The 18488-nt window shown below is 49.6% G+C and overlaps 1 protein-coding gene across 1 annotated transcript in view; it reads left to right on the forward strand.

The window, feature by feature from the left end:
* The window catches only part of PLD5 (phospholipase D family member 5), a 971514-nt gene that overhangs the window by 742792 nt on the left and 210234 nt on the right, over nucleotides 1-18488 (forward strand). The window contains exon 8 of the mRNA XM_069236559.1: nucleotides 7314-7479. Within this exon, the coding sequence (XP_069092660.1) occupies nucleotides 7314-7479 (166 nt within the window). The remainder of the gene's footprint in view (nucleotides 1-7313; nucleotides 7480-18488) is intronic.

Genomic DNA, 18488 nt, shown 5'->3' on the forward strand with positions numbered 1-18488 from the left:
ATAACCCATTTTCCAACACAGACACACTGGGAGGACACAGGGGATGTGTGAATGGTAGTGGGGGTGGTGAGTGCATGTGAGCGGGATGTCGTGGTAGGTGTGCTGGTGATGGACGTAGTGGCTGAAGATGTAGTGCATGCAGGTGTGAGTGGAGATGAGTCAGGGAGGGAAGAGGGAGACGAGGAGGAGGGGGACACAGTGGAGGCAGTGGATGTTGGTGTGTGTGCATGGTTATGATGCTTGTGTGAGTGCCTGTGGGGTGTGTGGTGCTTATGTTTGCCTGAGCTTCCCTTGTGTGTTGATGTGTGTGCATGCTGGTCTGAGTGTGTGCTTGGGATAGGCTGAGGTACAGGTGTTTGGGTCTGGGTGGAGGAAGTTGGAGGGGGGAGGCTGGACACAGGGACAATGGCTGCCATCAGTGCTGATGCCAGAGTATGAAAAGCTCGCTGTTGGGCTGCCTGACTAGAATGAATGCCCTCCAGGTAAGCATTCGTCTGTTGCAACTGCCTCTCTACACCCTGGATGGCATTCAGAATGGTAGACTGCCCAACAGTGAGGGATCTGAGGAGGTCAATGGCCTCCTCACTGAGGGGCAGGGGCTGAGGTGCTGGGGTGAAGGAGATGCCCACCCTCCTGGGTGAGCGGCCACACGCTGAGGGGCTGCTGGGAGGGCAGTGCTGGTAGGGGGGATGGCGGCTGTACCTGTAGATGCAGGGGGCACAGAGGGGCACGCCACCACAAGGGAGCTCCCATCACAGGAGGAGTCCGTGTCGCTGTTCTCAGCTCCTGTCCCCGCTGTGGAGCTCCCCTCACCCTCCATCCCACTGGTGGCTTCAGACTCCGTTGTGTCTCCCTACAGGGCCATGTGGGATGCAGCTCCCTCGTGCTCCGGTGCCACTGCTCCTCCGCCTGATGATGCTAATGCACACAAGAACAGGGAGACCACAAAAAGGGGGGGGAGACAGAAGAAAGACATGTTCAGTGCATGCAATACCGCTACCGTTGGCGGACACTACAGACACAGAAGCCCCCTGCACTACGTCGTTTGAGTTCCCTAATTAATCACAGGGACATGGGTTACAAGGCCTATGACCGATTGCTGCACACATGGAAGTCACAGGAGCCTGACTAGGTGTAGTTGGCTCTGAACACAGGTGGGGTGGGGTGCCACATGGCCTGCCTTACGAAGGGACCTTGCCTACTAAACTCGCCCTGGCCTAAGGGAACCCACAGCCCACCTCCCCCACCCAGACACCTCCAATGCGCGCTGAATCAGCTGAATGAGAGTGTACTCACCCCCTTGTGGCTGCTGTGATGCCCTCAAGCGCCCATCCAACTCCGGATAGGCCACCGCCAGGATCCAGAACATCAGGGGGGTCATGGTGCGAAGGGCACCCCTCCCACGTTGGGAGGCCATCCCCAGCTGGGCCTCCGCCATCTTCTTGCTCCAGCGGTGAATGTCCTTCCATCTTTTACGGCAGTGGGTGCTCCATCTGTGGTGGACCCCAGGGACGGGACTTCCTTGGCGATGGCATGCCAAATATCCTTCTTCTGGTGGGCGCTGACCTACAGGAATAGTACAGGGGAAAAGGAGAAGATATAACCATCCGCACCATCACAGTCATTGGCCCGCATCCCTACCCTTGCCATGACGCATATCCATTCACTGTCGTTTCATGCACGCCTTATTCTCCCCCCCAACTTCCATCCACACCACTCCACACAGGCATTGCCCATACAGCATGCTCATAGTGTACTTACCTGTTTGTCTGGAGGACCGTAGAGTAGCGTGTACTGGGGTAGGACCCCATCCACTAGTTTCCTCAACTCCCCAAAGCTGAAGGCAGGGGCCCTTTCCTCAGACACATGAGCCATTGTCTCTTCCAGACTGAGGTCACAGCAGCACTTGCAGTGTAGGTCCTCTCCTGTCGAAGATCTGGTATCAAGTGAGTGAACAGAGAGAAAATGGCGGTCACGTCTGCGGCGGTGCGTACCGTCACCACCGGCGGACATTGTCATTGGCTCCTGGGACCCATAGGGTCCAATGTTAATCAATGCAGGATTGTGCCGCGATCTTCGACCGCCTACCGCAACGGTGTACAACGCCAGTGCAGTTACCTCATATCCCCTTGTCCCACATTACAGGTCAGGCAGCCGCCATTTCAGGGGGCCACATGGCATTAATTTTAAATGCGTCACACATATCTAGGCCTTGCATACACACCAGGACAAGCACATAGAGGATTTAACAAATTGTGGAATAAAGTTGTGTTTTCGTACCTCAGTGTTGGCTGACTCTCTGCTCGCTGTTCTCCTCCATAGAGCACGTCCGCTGGGGCAGGTGGTGAGATGGCGGCATCCTCCAGTGTACAGACCGCTGGTGGACCTGTCGACAATGGAAGAGCGACATGTAATTGACAGACTGGACCGTGCCACAATCCAGGCACTGTGTGCCCAGTTGGAGCCAGACCTGATGTCAGCTATCCGCCATCCCACAGGAATCCCCCCTCTAGTGCAGGTGCTGTCAGTACTCCATTTCCTGGCAAGTTGGTCTTTTCAGACGACAGTGGACATAGCATCAGGGATGTCCCAGCCTATGTTCTCCAACGTGTTGTCCAGAGTGTTGTCTGCCCTGCTGAAACACATGCGCAGCTACATCGTTTTCCCTCAGGTGGAGGATTTGCCTACAGTGAAAGGTGACTTCTATGCCCTGGGACATATCCCCAACATAATAGGTGCCATTGATGGGACACATGTGGCCTTGGTACCCCCCTGCAGGAGTGAACAGGTGTACAGAAACCAGAAGAGTTATCATTCGATGAATGTGCACATGGTGTGTTTGGCCGACCAGTACATCTCCCATGTGAATGCCAAGTTTCCTGGCTCAGTGCATGACGCTTACATTCTGAGGAATAGCAGCATCCCTTATGTGATGGGGCAACTCCAGAGGCACTGTGTGTGGCTATTAGGTGAGGACATGGACCCTATACAGTGTGACTAGGTGTCTGGGTCTGGGGATATCCCTAAGAGTTAGTGTGTGTCTAACAGATTTCCCTTGACATTTGCAGGTGACTCTGGTTACCCCAACCTGTCATGGCTACTGACCCCAGTGAGGAATCCCAGGACAAGGGCAGAGGAACGCTACAATGAGGCCCATGGGCAAACTAGGAGGGTTATAGAGAGGACCATGATGGTCCAGATGGAGGTCTTGTGGCAGCTGCAGAGCCTGTGGACAGTGAAGACGAGGAAGCAGAAGAAGAGGATATCGACAACAGAAACACAGTGATTCATCAATACTTCCAGTGAGACACAGGTAAGAAGACATCACTGCCTGCTACATCTGATACCCTTGTTCTACCTCTCATCTGTCTGTCACTTTCACCCAGTGTATGGACCCTGAGTTGTCACTTACCCTTTCAATTTCACAGACGTGGGTCCCACTGTGTGACATCTGCTTTGTTTCCTCATGAACTAGAGCTGGGTGACATAGGTATGTTGACAATACAATGGATATAGCAGTTTTCCACAGTTTATGCAAATACACATTTTTGAAAGCACAGACTGACTCCAGATTGTTTTGTGATTTAAGGGTGTTTATTTAAGTGCTAAATGGTGGAGGGTGTTGTAAAATGGTCAGGGGTGATGGTTGAGGAATGTCCATGGCAGAGTCCAGTCTATTAGTCTCACAGGTGCATTGTCCAAAGGGGCATAGGAAGTAGAGCTGGGGCAGTTTAAGGATGGACAGGGTGACAAAGTGGGACAGAAGGATGACAATCAGGGTGGTCTCATTTTTTGTTGGGGTCCTGGCATTGTTCTCTGTCTTTGTCCTGGATCTCAGGGACCGTTTGTGGGGAGGTTCTCCATCTGCAGGGGGTGGGGTGCTGGTGTTGTGGTCCTGTGGCGGTGCCTCCTGTCCACTAGCGCCGGTGGAGGTGGTGGGCAGTTCATCGTCCAGGCTAGTGTCAGGGGCCCCTTGTTGTGCCACAGTGTCCCTCCTGGTGTTGACGAGTTCCTTCAGCGCCCCTACAATGGTGCCCAGGGTGGTATTGATGGATTTGAGTTCCTCCCTGAACCCCAAATACTGTTCCTCCTGCAGCCGCTGGGTCTCCTGAAACTTGGCCAGTACCGTTGCCATCGTCTCCATAAAATGGTGGTAGGCTGTCATGATGTTGGAGAGGGCCTCATGGAGAGTGGGTTCCCTGGGCCTGTCCTCCCCCTGTCGCACAGCAGTCCTCCAAGTTCCTCTGTGTTCCTGTGCCTCTGTCCCCTGAACCGTGTACCCACTGCCACTGCCCCCAGGTCCCTGGTGTTGTTGGGGTGGTGGGTTAGCCTGGGTTCCCTGTGGTGGTGGACACACTGCTGATTGACGTGTCCTGGGGACAGAGGTATGGGCCGCTGGGTGGGTGCTGTGCTGGTGTTTCCAGAGGGGGGAGGCTCTGTTGTGGCTTGTGCCAGTGTGAGGGGAACCGACTGTCCCGAGATCCCAGATGGGCCGGGCTGGTTATCTAGATCCAGTTGGACAGAGCTGCTGTCATCACTGTGGGCCTCTTCTGTGGGTGGAGTGGACATGTCTGGAACCTCCTGTCCGGTGACGTTGGGTAGGGGTCCTGCAGGGGTGTAAAGGCATGATTATTGCATCTCTGTGTGCCATGGTGTGCAATGGGTGAGTGCCCCTGTACCCCAGTGCGTGCATTCTTGTGTAGGACCTTGTGTGCTAAATGTTTAGGGGTCTGTGTGGGTATCTGTAGTGGACATGCATTAGTGATGGGTGTCCATGCTTTGTTGTTGCATGCAGGGCTTGGTGTTGGGATGTGTGGTTTGTGATAGTGGGACATCTGTGAGGAGTTGGAGCGATGGGGGTGAGGGCGAGGTTGGGGGTATGTGACAGCATGCAGGTAGGGTGGGGGATGAAGTAGTTCAAGAATTGCCTTACCAGAGTCCATTCCTCCAGCTACTCCTGCGAGGCCCTCAGGATGCAGTATAGCCAAGACCTTCTCCTCCCATGTTGTTAGTTCTGGGGGAGGAGGTGGGGGTCCACCGTCAGTCCTCTGAACTGCAATGTGGTGTCTTGAGACCACTGAACGCACCTTCCCCGTGGGTCGTTCCACCTCTTCCTGATGTCATGCCTTGTTCTGGGGTGTTGTCCCATAGCACCATCTTCCTAGCAATGGAGGTGTGCTGCACCTGTGATCCGAATAGCTGTGGCTCTACCCGGATGATTTCCTCCACCATGACCCTGAGCTCCTCCTCAGAGAACCTGGGGTGTCTTTGCGGTGCCATGGGGTGGTGTGGGTGATGTGTGGGGTGGTGTGTGTTGTGTGGGGTGATGTTTAGGGGTGTGTCGTGTTTTGTGCGTGGATGTTGTGTGAGTGATGGTGTTGAGTGCCTGTGGATGCTAGTTTGTAGATGGTGGTGTCTCTCTCCGGCCTTCTGTCGCAATTGTGGTCGTAAGGGTTTGTGGGTGATGTGGGTGTGTGTTTTATATTGTTTTGGATGTGTGGGTGTGGTGTGTGTTTGTGTATCAGGTGTGCGTATTTTGAATTGTCCAATGTGGTAGTGTTTGGTAAATGTGTGTGTATTTCGAGCGCGGCGGTGTGTACCGCCAATGGAATACCACGGTTGAAAGTCCGCCGCGTGGATTCGTGGGTCGTGATAGTGTGGGCGTATTCCTGTTGGCGTGACAGTGGAGGTTTTGTTTTCGCCAGTTTATCACTGACCTTTGATGTGGCGGACTTGTGTGGGTGTCTGGATTTTGGCGGATTCCGGGCTGTCGGTCGTAATAGCTGTGGCGGAATTCCGTGGCCGCGGCGGTGTGTTGGCGGTCTTCTGCACGGAGGTAAGCGGCATTTACCACCAATGTTGTAATGACCCCCATTGTCTTGTTATCCCCACTAGGACACACAAGCTGTGAGGCAGTGTGCATGTGCTGAGTAAGGGGTCCCCAGGGTGGCATAATTCATGCTGCAGTCCTTAGGGACCTTCCCTGGCCACAGGGCCCTTGGTACCAGGGGTACCATCTACAAGGGACTTAACTGTGTGCCAGGGCTGTGCCAATTGTGGAGACACAGGTACGGTTTTAGGGTAAGAACACTGGTGCTAGGGCCTGGTTAGCAGGGTCTCAGCAAACTTTCAATCAAAGCTTGCATCAACAAAAGGCAAAAAGTTAGGGGGTAACCATGCCAACAGTAGCATATTCTTACAAGGGTACTCAGAATTGTTGCATTGTATCAGTGGTCTCAAATTATCAAGCTTAAATCCTCCACCTTCTTGAATTCCACTGCAACCTTTTCAATTGTGCACATGGCAGAGTCTGCACCATCTGTGAATATAGACCCTCTGTTGATTACAGTGCGATAAAACTGGCACCTTTTTATATTCATACAGCCATATCGGTGTGCATGCTTTTCACACTGTAAAAGGTTCCAAACTTAGTGTAAAGAAAAGGCAACAGCTGACATATCTGTCTCAGTCAGCACCTGACAGAGTGGTAGAGTGAAGTTAACACAGATCCCAGTAACAAATTTGTTACATAGCCTAATTAGTCATTTGTTCTTAATTTACCATTTCTATGAATTTTGAGATGACGTTTTCAGGATTATAAAGTTATCATTGTAATACTTTTTAAGAATTTAAATTCTATTGTTTTCTTTTGCCATGTAATTGTTTTCAAGAGTTACATTTTACACATCATGACCTTCCTTCTCCAAGAACGATAGAGCCACTGATTGGATTTCTTCTAATAATAATAGAGTGACAGTAATTTAGGGAACATGTTCATATGGAAGTTTCTTTCCTTCACTAATCTGTTTATATTGCTGATCAGAGCATTTCCAGTGAATGTCGGGATTGTTACCTATAGTATAGGGCAAGAGCCTCTTTTAGAGAATAAGGATAGATGACTGTGTTGTTATTGTAATGCAGACGAAACATCGGGACCTCCGTTTTATCTCAACAAAGCCAAAGAACGATTTTCTTATTCCAGTCATAAATTCTGAACTTTGAGTGGTGATGATCAAAAACTGTGGCAAGTGATTGCATTGCATTGATTAGTAGGAATGGCATGGAGGTTCAGTTGACAGACTTTCCTTTCTTGTGGAGGAGAGACATACACATACCAAAATGTTTGTCCTCGTTTTGTGAAGATTGATTGAAATTATGTTAGGATGATACCAGACACTCCTGTCCATTCACCCAGGTTATTGAACAAGATTTGGTGCCCAGAACCTGCTGTTCAGTTTCTGATGTAGTAGTATTTTGGAGAACTCACAATTGTATTTCATATTTTCAGAACTGTTTTATTTTTTTCTTCACAGCTATTGGCCATATTTAGATGGTAAAATAAGAGAAGCACTAGTTTTGCGAAGAATTAAAGTGCGACTTCTAATCAGCTGCTGGAAGGACACCCATCCACTTACCTTTAACTTTGTTACATCTCTTAAAGCAGTTTGCAGTGAACTACCTGACTGCAGCTTGGAAGCTGTAAGTACCATACCCCTTTTTATTCAGTTAGTTATTTAATTACATGCTTAAGGAGATGAAAAATCTAAAATCAACATGACAAATATAGAAAACATTACAGGGTGTGTGTAAGAGCATCACATGCTACACAGTGTTGTATGTATTTCTGTTATTTCATCTAGAAGTAAAACAAATAGTTTTCCAGTTCAATTTAAGTAGTATACAGCTAGGATGTGCACTTGTACTTATTCAATTAATTTAATGATTTCTCTGTAATTTTAAAACTGTGCCAAACAATAATATACACTTAAAAACATTTTGGGAAGTACCCAAATGGCAAAATACATTGTAGACCCGGCCAACAACTATGTAGAAATATTAGTAAAGCTAATAGAACTGGCTTCATTTAGTAACACATGCAAAAACACCCATCAGAAATGTTGTTTACCATATTTAACCCAGGCTTATTGGCTTTACCAAAGCTTGTGTTAATACGGATAGTAAACAAGTCTATCACACACCTGGTCATATCACTCTTTCTTTTCCAACACATGCAAACACACAATGACTGTACACACTGAAACAAACAAGAACAATGTGGTACTGGTGGTAGTAATGTTAGTAGAAGTGATGGTGGCAATATAAATTGTGGCAGTAATGGTTGTGTTGGTGGTAGAGGTCCAGTTAATGTTAATAGTTGTTATGATGATAGTGACAGTGGTAATGATCTTGGTGGTGATGGTAATAGTAGTGTTCACGACTGTAGTGGTGGTAATGGTGGTCATGGTAATAGTATTGCTGGTGGTATTAGTGGTGGTGCTAATGTTAATAGTCGTTTTGGCCATGGTTATGGTACTAATAATGGTAGTAATGTTATTGGCGGGTATAATAATGGTGGTGGTAATGTTGGTGGCAGCAATGGTAATGGTGGTGGTTGCAGTGATAGTGGCAGTGGACGTAATGGAAATAATGGCGGTGGTAATGGTAGTGATACTAATGATAACAGGTGTGGTAGTAGTAGTGACGCATTATATTGTCCAGAGTTCAAAAGCTATACATTAGCATTATATAGCTTTTAATAACCATTCCAATGAGCAGTGGATGCCAGTATTCTTCAAACAAAAAAAGCAGAATGGCAAGTGCATCAGAAGAGCTACCGGGTCTTCAGCACAGGAAACAAATGTGACCTAATAACCATGTCCAATGAGCAGGCGAGCATGAATGGTGTAGAGCAGAACCTGGAACCACTGTGAGCTATAGTGAAGCACTCACAAGTAGGGTAGATCAGAGCAGACGCTGGAAACAAACACTGTGAGCTATTGTTACAAGGTGTTCTGGTCAGAGCCTTACAATTGTAGAGAGGGACTTAGGCAAATTATAGTGGGTCAGTCAATCAATCAATCAATCAGGATTTATAAAGTGCAGCTAATCACCTGATAGGGTACCCAGGGCTTACAGGTTCCGGAGGCTTATTCGAACAGCCAGGTCTTAAGGGCCCTTTGGAATTCTAGAAGTGAGGTGATGGTCCAGAGGTATGTGGGGATGCTGTTCCAGGTTTTTGCTGCAACATGAGAGAAGGAGCCTCCACTTCTGCTTCAGTAGATGTGGGGAGTATGGGCAAGTGAAAGAGAAGCAGAGCATAGTCTTCTCAACGGTTTGTGCAAGTTCAGGCGGTGGTTAATATACTAGGGTCCTCGGTTGTGTAGAGCCTTATGTGCATGGGTCAGCAGCTTGAATTGGCATCTCCTCTGTACAGGGAGCCAGAGGAGTTGCCTGAGGTGGGGTGTGATGTGGGTTCATCAGGGGAGGTCGAGGATGAGTCTGGCTGCAGCGTTCTGTATGGTCTGAAGTCTCTGTATGAGGTGCGTGGTGATTCTTACCTAGAGTGGGTTGCCGTAGTCCAGTCGACTGGTGATGAGGGCCTGTGTCATGATGCATCTAGTGTGTAGAGGTAGCCACTTGAAGATCTTATGCAGTGTGCGCAAAGTGAAGAAGAGGGCTGAGGAGACAGAGTTGATTTGTGATTTCATGGTGATCTTGTTGTCAATGATAATTGCAAGGTTTCTGGCATGGTCGGAGGCAGTGGGTGTAAGTCCTAAGTGTGATGGCCACCATGTGTTGCTGCTGTTGCTAAAGATCAGTACTTCTGTCTTTTCTGTATTCAGCTGCAGGCAGTTTTTCTTCATCCAATCAGTGACTCTTGTCATGCATCTGTGGAAGCTGGTTCTGGTGGTGGAGGGGTCGTCGATGATTGAAAGGATTAGTTGGTTGTCATCTGCGTAGGATATTATGTTGAGACCGTGGGATCTGACAATGTTGGCCAGTGGGGCCATATATGCATTGAAGAGCATGAGACTGAGGGATGACCCCAAGGGGGCACAACAGGTGATCTCCTTGGGTTCAGAGATGAAAGGTGGGAGGTAGATCTGCTGGGTTCTTCCGGTGAGCAAGGAGGTGATCCATCTGAGCGCATCAATTGGATACTGATGTGGTGGGGTACGGTGTCGAAGGCTGCTGAGAGGTAGAGGAGGATCAAAGTTACTGTTTGTCCTCAGTCTAGGAGGGTTCAGATTTCATTGGTGGCTGCAATCAGGGCAGTTTTGGTGCTGTAGTTGCGACAGAAGCCGAATTGGGAGGCATTGAGTAGTTGGTTCTGCTCCAGGTATGTCATGAGTTGCTTGTTGATGATCTGTTCCAGTACCTTCACTAGGTATGGGAGAAGGGAGATTGACCGGTAGTTTTTGGGTTCACTGGGGTCTGCAGAGGTTTCTTTGAGCAGTGGGCTGACATCGGTGTGTTTGCAGGCATTGTGAAATGTTGGGGTGTTGATAGAGGTGTTCAACAAGGTGGTGAGTTCGTGGCCAATCCTTTGGTTTCCAAGGTTGAAGATGTAGAGCGGGCATGGGCCTGTGGGAACCCCTGAGTGGATGGATTTCATGGCAAAGGTGATGTCCTGGGTGGAGAGGATGTTCCAGGTGGTCAGTATGTGGTTTGTGTCGATTTCTATGGTCGTGTATATGTCGAGGAAGTCCGTAGGTGTGGGTTGGGGTTTGATGTTTCTGTATATAGTTGCAATCTTGTCATGGAAGAAGTGGACAAGGTTGTCACGCAGCTCCTGTGAGGGTGTGATGTTGCTTTTGCTGGCAGCTGGATTGGAGAATTCCTTAATGATGTTGAAAAGTTCCTTGGTATTGTTGCCACTGGTTTAAATGAGTGTGGCAAAGGCTGTCTTCTTTGCTGCCCTTAGCAGGCAGTGGTACAGGTTGAGGGAGGTCTTGAAGGATGCTCTGTGGGAGGTATCCCCTGGTGCACCATCTCCTCTCCAGCGGTTTGCTGTTTCATTTCACTGTTCTGAGTTCTTGGGTGTACTAGCTGGCCTTTTTGGAGGATTTTCTCTGGATGTTGTTATTGATGGGGACTATGGTGTTGGCGCAATTGGTGATCCAGACATTGATGTTTTTCACTCCCTGTTTGAGGTTGGCGTTGGTAGCGGAGTTGGAGGTGTCGAGGGTATCCGCCCAGCTGGTATCTGAGATTTTGCTCCACCTCTGGTGGCGGGCGCTGATCATCTTGGGGGTGGAGGTGCGGGGCTGGAGATGCTGAAGTGGATGATGGAGTTATCGGACCATGTGAGTTCTGTAACATGGCTGTATTTGATGCAGCTGCTGGAGGTGAAAGGTTTTGGGGTGTGTCCTGCGGTGTGTGTATGGTCATGGATGATCTGGGTCAATCCCAGGCTGCTCATACTGTTGAGGAGGTGTGCAGTGTTGTTGTCATTGGGGTCATCGATGTGGAAATTTAGATCACTGAGGAAAATGTAGTCCTTGGAGTCTAAGGCTTAAAGCGCAATGAAATCTGGGATGGTGTTGCAGAAGCTGGAGCGCGGGCTTGGGGGATGCTATGCGAACATTCCTTTGACGTTTGGTTTGTCGTCTACATGCGGCTTGAAGTTGAGATGTTCCATGGGGTGGTGGTGTTGTCGGTGGGTGTGGTGCACTGTGTGGTCTCTTTGCGGTTGATGGCAGTTCCTCCTCCTGGCTTGTTGGTGCGGTCCTGGTGAGTGATGTTATATCCATCGGGGATCGGTACAGCAAAGACTGGGGCGGATATGGGGTTCAGCCAGGTCTCAGTTTTGAGAAGGGCGCATGCGAGCTAGTGTTTTTGTTCAGGTTTTTTCTGTGGCGTGTTCGGGGTGGGGCAGGTCGGTAGGCTGGTCGGTGGGCTGTGGCATGTGAAATGGTAGTGGGTGCAGGTAAAGGGTCCTAATGTGGAGCATGGGTAAGCAGGGTGGCAGTATTTGTTGCAGCGCCTGGTATCGAGGGTGTAGATCTCAGTGATGGTGTGTCTTCAGGGGGAGGGAGGGCCAGAGGTCATGGTGCTGGGCAAGGTTCAGGCTCGGACGGGCACAGACGGGCTTGCCTTTGGCATGCATGTTGTTGCGCTGTGGGCTAGGGTGGGAGGGGCTTCTGTTGGCAGGGAGAACAGTGACTGAGAAAACCCGGTCAGGAAAACCCCAGCAGGAAAACTCAGGCAGTTGCGGTGTCACTAGCTCAGTCTGGAAAAGCAGGACCTGGAAGCCATAGGTAAATGTCAGGCTAGGTCTCCAGTCCTATTTTTCATACACATTTCAAAAAGAGACAAGACACTCAAAATAAATATTTTTTGTGTCTCTCAACATGCTAGGATATCCTTTTTAGTTTTTAAAAGAACTCTCACCCACTAGGCTTTCTAGTGGCATGCTTGATCATCGAGTCCTCGCCAAGATACAATTTGTATCCAGGTGAGCTCAACCTTGATCATTAATGGAGCTCTTCTATTTTGGGAATGGGTCTGTAAATTAAATTGCCTAAGGGTACCCCATGCTTTATCCTAATATTTATTCCAGGATGCCCTGGCAAAATAAAAAACAAAGTGCAATTCTATAGGAGAAATGTTTTGAATCCAGCATCTTAGATCTACGTGTTTCAGCCACAACTTTTGCCAATAATGGTCAATTGCATTTAATCATGGCTGAATTCTAGATCCCTACTCAAGTTCCAGTTTGGGTATGTGTTTTCACAATTGCATATAGCTTTTCATTGGTATCAGAACATGAAAGTCACACTCATTCAGTCATGCTAAACGTACGAACCACCCTGAGTGATGCAAAATACAGGTATTGGAGGAACCAACTAAGTAGCATGCAGGCCTGTCTTTATGACAAATGTGTGACTATAAGGTCGATCCACCTCCCATGCCCTGTGGGGCACAGTGAAACACCATCCAACAACTATAACTGAAGAAGTGACAATCAATCAATACATTTGTAGAGCGCACTACCCACCCATGAGGGTCTCAAGGCGCTGAGGGGAGAGGGGGTGCTGCTACTGCTTGAATAGCCAGATTTTGAGGCACTTCCTGAAAGTCAGCAGGTCTTCGGTCTGTTGTGGGAGCAATGGAAGGGTGTTCCAGGTCTTGGCGGCGAGGTGGGAGAAGGATCTGCCTCCGGCGGTCACTCTTCGGGTGCGAGGTACGGTGGCGAGAATGAGGTCGGCTGAGCGGAGTTGGTGGGACGGGGTGTAGAAGGTGAGTCATCTGTTGAGGTAGGCTGGACCGGTGTTGTGGAGCACCTTGTGTGCGTGGGTGAGGAGCTTGAAGGTTATCCTTTTGTTGACGGGGAGCCAGTGTAGGTCTCTCCTGTGGGGAGTGATGTGGCTGTGGCGGGGTGCGTTGAGGATCAGGCGTGCAGAGGCATTTTGTATGCGTTGCAGTTGTTTGAGGAGTTTGGCCAGGGCTCCTGCGTAGAGGGCGTTTCCGTAGTCAAGTTTGCTGCTGATGAGGGCCTGGGTGACTGTTCTTCTTGTATCTGTGGGGATCCATCTGTAGATCTTGCGAAGCATGCGAAGGTGTTGAAGCAGGATGAGAAGATGGTGCTGACTTGCTTGGTCATGGAGAGTGTTGAGTCGAGGATAACGCCCAAGTTGCGTGCATGGTCGATGGGTGTCAGGGCTGGTCCCAGAGCAGTCGGCCACCAGGAGTCATCCCAGGCTAAGGGGTTGATGCCGAGGATAAGGACCTCCGTTTTATCTGAGTTCAACTTCAGTTTGCTGTTCCTCATCCGTTCGGCGATGGCCTTCATTCCTTTGTGGAGGTTGGAATTGGCGGTGAGGGGGTCCTTGGTGAGGGAGAGGCTCAGTTGGGTGTCGTCGGAGATGATGTTGAGGTTGTGTAGCCAGGCGACGTGGGCGAGCTGGGCCATGAAGACGTTGAATAGTGTAGGGCTGAGGGACGATCCTTGGGGGATGCCGCAGATGATCTTGATGGCTTCGGATCGGAAAGGGGGAGGCAGACGCTCTGGGTTCTGCCGGAGAGGAATGAGGTGGTCCACTCCAGAGCTTTGTCCCAGATCCCTGCGTTGTGGAGGCGTGTGCATAGGGTGTGGGGGCAGATGGTGTCAAAGGTGGCAGAGAGATCCAGGAGGATGAGGGCCGCGGTTTTGCCGTTGTCAAGCAGGGCCCTGATGTCATCCGTGGCAGTGATGAGGGCTGTTTTGGTACTGTGGTTGCTGCGGAACACTGACTGGGATGGGTCCAGGATGTTGTTTTCTTCGAGGTAGTGGGTCAGTTGCCTGTTGACGATCTTCTCGATGACCATGGCCGGGAATGGGAGCAGGGAGATGGAACGGAAATTCTTGAGGTGTCTCAGGTCCGCCATGGGTTTCTTGAGTAGGGGATTGATCTCAGCATGCTTCCAGCTCTCGGGGTAGGTCACGGTCTCGAAGGAGATGTTGATGACTTTGCAGAGGTGGGGTGTGATGGTGGTACTGGCTTTGTTAAAGATGTGGTGCGGGCATGGGTCTGACGGCGATCTAGAGTGGATAGTGCTCATGGTTTTGATTGTGCCGGCTACGTTCATGTTGACCCAGACGAGCAGGGGGTCGTAGTTGAAGGTGGGTGGAGGGTCTGAGGAGTCGGTGGTTGACGGGGTGGTCTGGTTGTTGAAGCTGTCATGGATGTCTGTGATCTTGTGGTGGAAGAAGGTGGTGAGGGAGTTGCACAGGTCTTGCGATGGTGGGATGTTGTTGGTGCTGGAGCTGGGGTTGAAGAGTTCCTTCACGATGTCGAAGAGTTCCTTGCTGTTGTGCGCGTTGTTGTCAAGGCGGTCTTTGAAGGAGGTTTTCTTGGCAGATCTGATGAGGTGATGGTGTTTGCGGTTGGCATTCTTGAAGGCAGCATGGTTGTCCGGTGTCTGTTCGTGGAGCCATTTTCTCTCCAGTTTCTGGCAGGTTTGCTTGGAGGCTTCGAGGTCCGAGGTGAACCAGCTGGCTGTCTTGCTGGTGCCTCTGTTGGAGGGTTTATTGAGCAGGGTGAGAGTGTTGGCGCAGTCGTCGACCCAGTGCCGGAGGTTGCAGGCTGTGAGGTCGGGGTTGGTGGGTTCAGTGAGTGGTTTTAGGGCAAGGCTGGGGTTCAGATGGTCTCCACTGACTTTGCTTCCGTTGCGGCGGGGGATCTGTTGGGTGTGGTGGTGTGCGGTGGGTTTCCGGAAGGTGAAGTGGATGCAGCGGTGGTCGGTCCATGGGAGTTCGGTGGTGTGGCTGAAGGTGACGTGGGGGCTAGCGGAGAAGAAGGGGTCCAGCGTGTGGCTGGCAGAGTGTGTTGGTGTAGTGACAAGCTGTCTAAGTCCGAGGGTGGTGAGGTTGTCGATTAGGGTGGTGGAGTTGGAGTCGTTGTTGTTCTCCAGGTGAAAGTTCAGGTCACCGAGGAGGATGTAGTCGGCAGAGGCTAGGGTGTGCCTGCTGAAGAAGCTAATCTCTGGAAGAGTCTGACTGACAGCTCACTCTCTGTTCGTAAGACCATGCTGCCAACCAGACCTCATATGAAATGAAGTTGCAGTGTGAGCAAAGAACAAGAAATCGTAATTCAAGAATGGCAAGTAAGTAGTGTAGGATTTTTAATATATATCTACCAACATGCTAACTAAAAGCTGCAAAATGAGAGCCCAGAACCAGATGGATCAGAGCACAAAGGTATGTTTTTAAAAGGTAGAGAATGGCAGTGAGAGTGCGGTCGTAAAGGGAGAGTGTGGGCTGGCAGTGGGACAAAAACGGATGTACGAAATGAGTGTTGGAAAAATTGTAGGTGCATGGGTTAGAAGATAAAAACTAAAAGAAAAGGAACAGAGAAAATTGTGTGGTCATACCCTACCTCCCCCATGAAGCTGAATAAGGACAGACATCAGGATAAAGGAGCAAGAAGAGAAGAATTAGGAGGTGTTGGAGGAGCAGAGATGAAGAGTATTGAGGAGAGGCATACTGAAATGTAAGAAAGCAAAAAGGAAGAATTTGGGGATATCCAAATGATCAGCAACAAAATATGTCACAAAGGGTTAACAGCCAAAAGATGAACATGGCAGAGCCAGGACTGCAGGGGCTAGGGCGGAACATTCGCTGGAAAAGGCATATATGTGCTCGTTTGCGCCAACAAAATTTTGTAAAAAATGAGACATTAGGCATTCACCAGGTTACATTTAATACTTTAAATGCTATTCAGCTTAAAATTGTTGAGCAAACACTTCAGAAAGAATGGTTTTGTCAGAACCGGATTCACTAAGAAGCTTTTCAACTACCTCACATACTACCCAAAACTCACAATTTTACAAATCAAATTCCATCCTGCAGAGCAACATCTAGCAGCTAACCCTAAGCCCTGTTGAAAAAATGTAGTGTGCAGCTGTGCATGAAGCCATGTGAATTTAGCCACAGTCATAATCATTATAAAAAATTCACATTGTTATTAAAAATGTTTGACTTTAATTTGACTGGTGTTTGAAACTTTGATTTTACTCTTGCGAACTGTGTTTGGGTTTGCTTTTTAAAAATATTCGCAACATATGTCTGTAAAAATTATCTGTAAAATCCTAATATTGCAGTAGATGTGCCTCAATTGTAAATAAATATGTTAAGTAAATCCTATTGACAAATGACACAAAGTAATATACATTAAAACAATATACTGCTGCAATTATGCCGCCTTGTGTAATTATATGCCATTGCAGGGAACCTTTACCATGAATGCACCATTCGTGGTCAAGGTTTACAGCAAACGCACAGGAGCAGCATTAAATACGTCCTCATGTCAAAACATGAGTATGCATTTTGCGCTAAAATAAAGTGCAATTTTCTGAAATTTCGCATAATTATGCAAAAGCAAATTATGCGAATTTCACACACCCCTACTGCAAGGTATTCTGTCTCTCTTCCTACTGATTGTGTGAAGAAGACTCGAAGCTAGCTAATGCTGTTTTTTTTCAGAAAGCTTTGCTACGATCTACTTTGAATAGTAGCCCAGATGCCTGTGGGGTGCCTGAGGGAGGAAAGGCTTTTCTGGATAGCACATTTCTCCATCCACCCTTGCCTGCCAGTATCAAAAACACTGTTGCCACTAATAGTATGCGTTTCCTAGCCATAAATAATTTAAGCATAGGACAGCAGCTATGACCTACTACACAATTTAGCATGCTCTACTTCCCCATGCTTTCAGTGAAGGCCAAAGAGGATCCAGCAAGGTATCTATTGGACCACTGGGCAATTCACTTACTTAAGGGGTTCCAGAAATATTTAGAGATCTTGGGAGGCTTTCCAAGTTGATCCCAGTCTCCAAGCCTTTTACTGTGCAGCACCAAGTGACTTTTCCTTCTGTAGTACACGCTCCGTTTGCTCTTCCATCCATACTGTGGGGGTCATTCTGACTCCCGCCGGCCGCGGTAACCGCAGGGCCAGCGGGAGCCGCCGAATGACCGCACCGCGGTCAAATGACCGCGGCGACCATTCTGGCTTTCCCGCTGGGCTGGCGGGCGACCGCCAGAAGGCCGCCCGCCAGCCCAGTGGGAAACCCCCTTCCATGAGGATGCCGGCTCCGAATGGAGCCGGCGGAGTGGAAGGGGTGCGACGGGTGCAGTTGCACCCGTCGCGATTTTCAGTGTCTGCTTGGCAGACACTGAAAATCTTGGTGGGGCCCAATGGCATGGGCACTGCAGGGGCCCCCAGGGGCCCCACGACACCCGTTACCGCCAGCGAGGTTCTGGCGGTCAAAACCGCCAGAACCAGGCTGGCGGTAAGGGGGTCAGAATCCCCATGGCGGCGCTGCCTGCAGCGCCGCCATGGAGGATTCCCCTGGGCAGCGGGAAACCGGCAGGACACCGCCGGTTTCCCGTATCTGACCGCGGCTGTACCGCCGTTTTCAGAATGCCCATGAGAGCACCGCCAGCCTGTTGGCGGTGCTCCCGCGGTCGTTGGCCCTGGCGGTCCATGACCGCCAGGGTCAGAATGACCCCCTGTATGTCCTTGTTCACTGTGGCATCTCAGCTGGAAGGGTTCTCCTCTTCACGTTTCCTGGTCACTAGCCAGCTTTCAGGGCTTGCTTTGTGAACCAATCTTGGTTCCTTAATTGTGGCTTACATGATCTGCCCTGTGGAGTATGGACCCCAGCCACTCTAACTGCACCAACATTGCTGGAATGGGGAGCAGGCTGTGCCTTTCAAAACTCATATCCTTCTGTGGACTAGTGCTAGTGGTCATACATTGCTACGAGTGTCTCAATTGTGATCACGTTGTGACATGGACATCATCTCTGTGCAGGGGTGTAACACAAGCCCCTGTAGACTCTGAGGGGGAGGAGGCCCCCAACACTTCAAGGGCCCCTAAACCTATAGAGGCCCCCCCACACCACAGGGCCAAACAATATCCGTAGACTCTGGAGCCCATCTTCACATTCTGCAGGGAGCCCCCGTCATTTAACATTACTCCACTCTCTGTGTTTCTTTTGGTGACCTGGATTCAAGTCAAGTTTCTTCAATCACTAGGTTCCTTTCAGTCAACACACCCTTAATGTGAATTATTTGTTTTCCTATTGCCATTGAGCCTAGGGTATATGAACTGCTCCACTCTAGACCCTTTCCACTAGATTTTGCAGTGACTCCTCTCATATATGCCACATATATTGGCACAGCATGTACATCCCGATGGTGCACTTCAAAGGCTGAGTGTAAAGGAA

Source organism: Pleurodeles waltl, chromosome 5 (genome assembly GCF_031143425.1).
Source record: "Pleurodeles waltl isolate 20211129_DDA chromosome 5, aPleWal1.hap1.20221129, whole genome shotgun sequence".
Classification (NCBI taxonomy): Eukaryota; Metazoa; Chordata; class Amphibia; order Caudata; family Salamandridae; genus Pleurodeles; species Pleurodeles waltl.